General features: G+C 37.1%; 2 protein-coding genes across 4 annotated transcripts; one reads left to right on the top strand and one right to left on the bottom strand.

Annotated features, from left to right (window-relative positions):
* Window positions 1–423: 423 nt before the first annotated feature.
* Window positions 424–8,485, bottom strand: LOC143302522 (uncharacterized). 3 transcript variants are annotated; one of them, XM_076617481.1, is made up of 6 exons: window positions 6,754–8,484; window positions 6,607–6,678; window positions 4,892–6,528; window positions 1,457–1,569; window positions 862–960; window positions 424–751 (listed from the first exon to the last, which is right to left on the bottom strand). In XM_076617481.1, exons 2-3 carry the CDS (start codon window positions 6,652–6,654, stop codon window positions 6,115–6,117), a joined length of 462 nt encoding a protein of 153 aa, XP_076473596.1. In that variant the 5' UTR covers window positions 6,655–6,678; window positions 6,754–8,484; the 3' UTR covers window positions 424–751; window positions 862–960; window positions 1,457–1,569; window positions 4,892–6,114. The 3 variants fall into 3 exon arrangements, with proteins under 3 accessions (XP_076473596.1, XP_076473597.1, XP_076473599.1); XM_076617482.1 differs by having other exon boundaries at window positions 4,917–6,528; XM_076617484.1 differs by having other exon boundaries at window positions 6,607–8,485.
* Window positions 641–3,916, top strand: LOC143302516 (uncharacterized). Its single transcript, XM_076617474.1, has 2 exons — window positions 641–778; window positions 1,427–3,916. Exons 1-2 carry the CDS (start codon window positions 714–716, stop codon window positions 2,274–2,276), a joined length of 915 nt encoding a protein of 304 aa, XP_076473589.1. The 5' UTR covers window positions 641–713; the 3' UTR covers window positions 2,277–3,916.
* Window positions 8,486–9,007: the final 522 nt, after the last annotated feature.

The raw sequence follows: 9,007 nt of genomic DNA, 5'->3' as shown, positions 1-9,007 counted from the left end.
GAAAAAAAAATTAACTAAATTAAACAAGATTTATATAAATGCGAGTCACTTATAATCAAAACAATGACTATCGAAATTCGAAAACAACACAATCTATGCTATCGCATTAAGGTAGCACACGGTATTGACACACACAATATCATGAAACACAAACAATATTACAGAAACACTACAAAATAAACTATAATGATTAACAAATTAACTATTTCAACAACACGCTACTGTTGACATTAAACAAACGATACACGCAAGCGACCATGTTGAAAATTCGTCGCACGCACCCCAACACAAATAATAGCTAATACAATGTAATACAGCATTATAATAGCAATGCTAGGTACTGAACACAAAAAAAAAATAATAAAAAAAAAGAAAAAAAAAGAGAGAGATAAGGAAAATATATATAATAAACAACAACTAACATAACCATAACATATTATATATTATACCACATACAGGGATACAGTATTTGTACAAAGGGATAGGTCCGAACAAAACTTATAAAAAATTATAAAATATATATATTAACTGTTTTCGTATGTATGTCCAGAACAGGTGGCGAGTTCATCAACCCTAACATAGAGGACTCAGACGGGCGATGGATGATGTTCAGTCTTGCCTCGTGTTCGGTTGATACGTTCTGTCTACCATTTAGATAACGGTCATCTTTGTCAAGACTGTTTCGATAACTTAGATCCAGACCACCAGGACCTATGAGACGACCCACCCACTCATTTCATATGCGGAGTATCTGCAAGAACACGAATATCATACTGTCGTATGTGTGATATAAACCTAGCGGACCTACAACCCGCTATATCATGCCTCCAATGCATGATCGTTTACACTAATCTAACTCACCTTGAAAGAAACTTTTTAGTTCAAGGAATAGCAATCCGCGCCGTAGAACTATAAAGTACTTGTATGCTACGCACAAGACCAAATACTGATGCTATCCACCTGTAAACAAACGACATTTATAATTATGCATATAATTTTCACTTATGTTTACCAATATATATATGCACGCATGTTGTAAAGTAGGCGATATCTATGACACTCACTTCCATTGATAATCCGAGTGACTCGTAAAATAAGTCGTCATATTTACCATTACACGCACATATATATATATTCAAAGACAAGCTATAATTGTAATATCTATTCCTATAGATAATATATACTTATATATTTATAACGATAAAACAAATCTCATCTATATTACTTACCAATACGTATGCATATACGTATATAATTATAACCCAGGTAACATTCATGGTATTTATTTTCACCGATAATAAGTTTTAACAAAAGAAAAAAAAAACATAAATATAAATTTTTTTTTATATATATTAATAATAATAAAAGATTATTCTTATTTCTAATAAACTCGAGAGTAAGAAACAATTTAATAAATTGTTAATAGGAAGATGAATCGCCTGGTCATCGTACTTACCCTCATCAAAATAGCATACGGCCTGGTAGGATATGACTGCAATGGCAACCACCTCAACGTTACCACTATCTCTCTAAACTCCATCGGGGACTGCAGCATACAGCCTACAATGACTGAAACCCAAGATATTTATATACAACTACTTCAACTCTCAGAATTTGAATTTACCAACGTAAGGCAATGCAAGGTGCAAATAACTCGAATTGTATATTACTGTGGCATGCACTCTCACACGTCGGCAGTGCATAACGGATTCGCTGAATACCTCCATGAAACAACCGACCAACAATGTGCAAGGATGCACCAAGACGGCACGTTTTCACTCGGACCACAAAACCTTATAGTTGGCCTAAAAGATAATGCAACAGAAACAAGGTCGCTTGTCCTAGCCGGCAAGCTAACAGACGACGGCAGCTGCCAGGGAACACAGTATGTAGACCCATACGGGAGCTGGGAAAAGGTCGTCGTACAAGCAACAGTAAGGATAAGTTTAAAATCACCAGTTGTGCCAGTACGGATCGAGGCGAACAAAATTCTACTGAAATCAGGAACAGTATGTACCTTTAGCGAAGGAAACTGTCTAGACGCTGAAGACGGATACACTTATTGGCAACCACAACCACCCTCACCATGCAAATTTGATCAGTACGATGTGCTATATGAAGGAATTGCTACAAAGATCCAGGAAATAAAAACCAATAGAGAGTCAGCACAACCAGTTTACGCACTAACAACGCAAGAAGTAACATTTGCACTGACTAAAACCGGAGAACAGCCACTGTGTGGATATACCCTACTATCCACCGAACACCCCAAATAGTTGAAACAACAAGAGGAAATACGTTTATCTCCAAAAGCAAGACAGCAGTCGAAAACTTGGACATATTCGCATACGTCAACTCAAAATTCATTTACGTAGAGAAACATATTAAACGACAAATGACAACATTGTACCATGATATACTGACACAAAGATGTACCACACAGAAGAAACTAATAGAAAATGCTTTAAGCTTAGCAATCTTACTGCCCGATGAATTTGCATATACCATATCCAAAACCCCAGGACACATGGCCCTGATCGCAGGAGAAGCAGTCCACATAGTCAAATGCATTCCGGTACAAGTAAAAGTACGACATACAACAAAATGCTACTCGGAGCTACCCGTTTGGCAAGGGAATCGCACCGCATTTTTAACGCCAAAAACGCACATGCTAACGCAACACGGAAACCACGGAGAATGTAGCGCGGTACTACCTACGCTATACAATATCGACGGACTCTGGCACAAATTCGTACCAAAACCCATGGAAACAATTGCACCACAGGAACTCCGCCCGGGCGTACGCCAAACGTGGCAATATTCAGCACCATCGTCGTTGGCCACGAGCGGAATATATACCCAAAAAGACCTCGATGCACTACGGGACCACGTCATGTTCCCGGCAGAAAAATCTGCAGTTTTGAACACATTGGCCAGAGGAGCAACAGGAAAAACAATCGTCCCTGGAACAGTAAACATCCTGGGAATGATGGACGAAAACACATTAACGACAATAGCAAAAAATACCGTATCAAGCTTATGGATTGGTTTTATGGAATTTGGAACTGTCAGTGCAGCAATATTTGGAATACTTGTAATATTTAAACTAATCAAGACGATAATAGATATAGCCATACACGGATACCAGTTACGTGAAACTTACGGATGTGGAATCGCCCTATTAGGAGGAATATGCGGCTCAGTTACCCACCTGCTACTATACCTCAAAAGAAAACGAAATATCGATGATCAAACAGCACAACCTCAAGGGATATCGATAACACCGGTAGTCACTTAACAACCAACGCCATCTACGTCCGCCTTGAGCGAACTCAGAGACACCATCAGTCAAATTTCCTTTGGAAATTTGAACTCCAAGGGCGGGGGTGTCACGTTCCGCGCTCCGCACGCGCCGTAACAAGAACAAGAAAACTATTCTACACAAAACGCGCGAATAAAGATTTGAATGCACAAACGAACACACGGCGCTACGAAACTAAAGGAAGGATTAACAAAGCGAGGGCGATTAATAAATCCAACCAGTATAAAATAAAATAAATAAAACAAGCTAACGGATTGAACGAGTTACGAACCAAACAAATAAACCAGGAAATAAGAATAACTACAAAAAGGGAAATAATTGAAGCGCCAGAAATACATGTATATATAAATATATTTTAATCAATCAACTTGGAGAGTTACATATAAGTATAAACATATATGCTAGATATGTAATAAACTAGTAAATATTAGTGTTAGTGCTTATAATACTATGCAACAAATACAATATTATCAATTTATGAAATATAAGTATATACGAAGTTAAAAACTAATAGTCTAACGAATACATAAAACATACAATATTGTATTATTAAAGAAATAAAAGTTACATTGTCAGAAACATATATATATGTGTGCGCATTCTATTAAACAGAAACATACTTAAAACTAGCCTACGTTCCGGTAAAGAGTTATAAAATAAGAACTACGCTACGAAACATGCATGTCTCTATATAAACATATAAAAATCTATATTCTAAACTACTACTAATCTATGTGCATTCTACAATCTGAAATACATACTTAAAACTAGCCTACATGCCGGTAAAGCATTATAAAATAAGAACTACATTATGAAACATGCATGTCTCTATATAAACATATAAATAATATATTTTCTAAACTAAAACCACTATTAATAATCTACAAAAGAAATAGAACACACAACGCAACACTTGGGACCAAGCGACAACCTGTCGACAGGCCAAACGCTCAAAATAATTAACACCGCAACGACTTGAGGAATTGCTTACAGAAATTCTGTCATCAAGCACAAATATGTAAACACACATAAAACGCAGAATAATCTAGAAATAAAACCTTCAATACTATGTTGTCACAATACAAAATATATATGTATATATGAAATCAAATGATTGACACATAACCTCAAATACACAACACTATATCACAAAAGAATCTAAATGAAAATCACTTTGCCAGAAATATATACATATATACGTGTGCGTGTGCGTGTTCTATCTTATTAAAAGAAATTAATATAAAATAAATAATTAACATTTCATTTCGTACGAACACTACATGAACGAGAGAAATATACATATAAATACGTATATATATATATATATGTATGTGTGAGTGCATATGTTTTATATTATCGAATACTCTATAAAATAAACTACTCAAAACAACAAATAACGCAATCGAAGAATTACAAAACATTAGCCATATTGAAGTGACACACAACATAAACATATATATATATATATATATATACATATTATACTATTGTCACTTTAAAACAATATTAATAAATAAATGTTCTAATTGCGGTAGAATAAGGAAAAACGAGCGACAGACGAAAAATTACTTCGATATCAAACAAAACTAAAGACCCGTCACTAAAAACTTTACTGATGACATTTATGAGCAGCCATGTTGGATTTACACGCGTCATGGCGACAGGAATATTAGGGATTAATGGAAGTCAGGCGCGAGAAACAAATCATGAAAACACATTGTTAACACTTTTCTTTAATAAATTCTATGCGCAACTACAAATGTAAAAAAAATATATATATATATAATTAATTAAAAGGGGGGAAATATAAAATTGAAAAAAATAACAAACGTAAAATAGATAACCTAACACTATACATTCAAAATATATATATATATATATATATGTCGGATCAGGATTCGAATTTTGGGCGCGCGACGACTCTTCATGTGGACTAGCCATCGTTTCACAAAGCCGAGATTTTATTTACACGTATATACAGGTCTATCACTAAGCTTAACAAATAATAAGTACAACTAATAATAAGTCTAACGAACACTAAGCCTAATGAATAATACGATCTACGAATAATTAAATTAAATAATACTATTAGCAATGTTTGAATTCAAACGAATCCACGGTCACCGGGATAACTCCTTACTAAGCGAAACTAACTTAGACGCAAATGCGATCGTCGAAAATGCTCGATGTATCACTCTCCAAGGCAATCGCAAGAATGCCAGCCTCGTGGAGATTTTTCTCCCTGTACGATTGCATTTTGTTTTCTATACCCGTTTGGAAGCATCGAGAAGGTTCCAAACGCCGTTGCTAGGCACACTCGTTGGAAGCATCGAGAAAGTTCCAAACGCCGTTGCTAGGCAGTTTCCGCCTGGAGTTTTGATTACTAAATACAATGTATGTCCCATTGCATCGGCACCTCCGAGGCAACATCACACGTGGCTCGGCCCGCTCTCGAGGCCGCATGCCGCCACAACCACATTTCTCGGAAAACACATACAACCACTCCAGACCTCCGTTAGATAAAACATCCATCCCGTGACCGTGGCTACGTTCAGCGACCGATTGTCATCTCGAACCCAATCTCGCTTATTACAAATCTTAAGCAATTACAACTATAATAAAATCTAGGCTAAGGTACTAGAGGATGTTCCCAAAATTTCCAAGGAAGGGCTTCGGCTTTCCTTTCATCTGCGACATATATATATATATATATATTGAACACAAAACAAAATACATCAAAAAATTAATAATAATAAGGAACATCAAACAGCGAACCAACGAAATTGAAGCAGCTACACTAAATCAAAATCGAAGCAAGGAGCTCCGGGATAAAGTTCGCTGAACTCACGCATACACCAATAGCGCACAACAGGGGAAATTCCCTTTCTCCCAGAAGCATGGTGACGAAGATGTGCCTCCAAAACCTCTTCGGGAATTTCATTCGCAAAACGAACTTTCACGCAACGATCGGTATCAACGATTTCAACCAGAGGGGGTTCCCTCTCCAATACGACGGTCTCTGCATCGAAGAAATTCTCGTCGAAAGTAACCAAATCGTCAAAGCCCAATTTCGACACGGCCTCGGCACCAATGTTGAATAGTTCCTCCAACCACTCTGATACTCGTGGTTTATCACAGGGCCGCATGCGTTTGATTGGTCCTCCCGAGTCGCCCATGGGTTCTTCGGAATCCCTCTTTCGCTTGGGCTGAGAACAACACGGTATATTTTAAATAAAACGAAACAGGACGAATCAAGCGGACTAAGAACAAGACTAAATACGTACCAGGGAAGTCTGGAAAGGAACCTCTGATGGAAACGACTCCGCAAACATTGTTCGAACGTCGATCACCGAAGCCTAGGGAAATAGCAAAAAAGGAAAAAACAATCAAAATCACAAAAACAACCTTAATATGCAAACATCCAAACTTACGCAAAACAACTCGAAGGAGGAGGTCCTTGTTATGGGAGAGCAGCGGAGTTGCGCGTGTTTACCCAGTAAACATTGAAATGATAATGATGCTGCAGCCACCAGCCCTTCCACGCGCCGAAGAACACCGGTAATTCCCACGGTACAGCACGTGGAAGTTTCTCGTGGAAAGGACTAGATCAGCGTGGAATGCTTCAAATCTCCTAGACGCTAGCTCAGCGGAACACAGGACTGATAAAAACTAAGTCGAAATATGGAATTTGCATTTTGTCACGTACGATTCCAAGAAGCCCAAACTGCAACATCCCGATTCCCACGGAAGCGTACCCCCAGTGGACCACCACCCCGTGGGGGATGGCATTATAAATAAGCGTAGCAACATAGCGCAGCGCTCATTATTATTCTGGTGAACATTCTTATTACGGTTCATTATTCTTTGTTCATTATTATAGTGTCCATTCTTCTTATAATTTGCGTTCGTTCATTTTTTATAGTGTTCATTCCTTACGGCTCATTATTCTTCGCTCATTAGTTTGTTCATAATTCTTGTGATCGTTTGTTATTACGGCCCATTATTAATTTATTACTACGTTCGTTATTGCGCTCGTCACTGCGTTTAGAAATTTTGTATAGTATTTTGCGTTTCGGGGTCTTAATTTTTTCGGTCAAGAAAAGAGAGTCGCGACTAAGTAAAAAGAAAATTTTATCTTTGAAGTCCTCATTTCATCGTTTAAACACAAACGCGCATTGTAATTGCGGTATTAATCCAGCTAAGTGAATTGCTCAGTCTGTATTAAAATAGATAAATAAAGTAAGAGTTGATAGTAAACTATATTCGAGTTCAAATAATAAACTCAACAAAACTTCGACGACCACCGGAGCGGCTGAGGCAATGGCACCAGACAGCACCTACTCCTCAAGGTAAGAAAATTAATTTTGAAAACTTCCTTCTTCTCTGGTAATCTCGTTGCCCTCGAGAATTGAATTAGAACTTCCTATCATCGATATCGATTTATTTTCGTGAACGGTTTTGAAGATAGAATCATTGTTTAAACTTTTAACAAAAGAGTTGTCCGCTGTGTCGGCTTGTGCGAACGGTGTTTTCAACTACTGAAACATCCACTGATCTTCGCATTCCTCCTCCCATTGTTGGTAAAATATTACCCGTCTTTGGGCAAGGCTTGCGAAATCACACAAGTCCCGCACAGAAAGGACTATTAAATACATCGTCGGGGTCAATCGAAAATTAAGAACAATACCGGCATTGCTATTAACTGATATTCTTGCCATCATTGCATGCGATTGTAAGAGAGATATAACAGAACAATTTCCCTTCGAGAATTTAACCAAAGGATCGTTCGCTGTGTTGGCTTGTGCAAACGGTGTTTTCGCTTATCGAAAACACCCATCGATCTTCGCATTCCTCCTCCCACTGTTGGTAAAATATTACCCGTCTTTGGGCAAGGCTTGCGAAATCACACGAGTCCCACACAGAGAGGATCGTTAGAATCATCCCCGATTATTAAACTCAAAAGGCAAGAAAATCGTGGTGACAAAATCCATCGTAGTAAATGAATTGAGTTTCGGTCCTAACGGCAAACTACTACAGCGAAATTAAAAGAGAAGAAGAAGTCAAACGTAAAAATAAATTTATATAAAACAACGAAAAATCTCACATTCCTATCCAATCCAGCAACGCTAAAATATATATTATCTAGCTAATAAAATATATATATAATAACCTAAGCCATTTTACATTCAAATAAAAATCCGTTCAACGAGGAAAAATATTTATTGTACCCAGCTTTAATCCTCTCCCGTGCTAGTATCCCTGCGCATAGCAGGTTAGCCGAAAAGTGGAATTCGTTTACCAGTTGCATTAAGCGACAGTTAACGCTACCCATTAAGCGTAAAAGAAAATAATAAAAATAAAATATTTTGAAATAGTCCTTAGACTATTTCTGGTGGCAGCAACTACCGTATTAATTAGAAATGTAAATCAGTATTAAATACAAAATAATATCATTTCAATTTATTTCCCTTCCGATTAAATTCAAAACTCAAACCATAAAAAAAAAATTTTTCAGTAAAATTTAACTTTAGATTTGATCGATTTAAACAAATAGACACGTAACAGCGCTTAAACGCAGAAATATCTCCAACGGGAAGGAAATGACGGCTATTTTTCGTCAAAATAAACGAAATCTTCGCGATTTGCGAGATATTTTGCTTGTTTCGACGCTTAAATGGATGTGCA

Source organism: Bombus vancouverensis, chromosome 3, assembly GCF_051014615.1.
Source record: "Bombus vancouverensis nearcticus chromosome 3, iyBomVanc1_principal, whole genome shotgun sequence".
Lineage (NCBI taxonomy): Eukaryota > Metazoa > Arthropoda > Insecta > Hymenoptera > Apidae > Bombus > Bombus vancouverensis.
The sequence above is the reverse complement of the archived record's forward strand: the minus strand, read 5'-3'. Positions and strand labels throughout refer to the sequence as shown.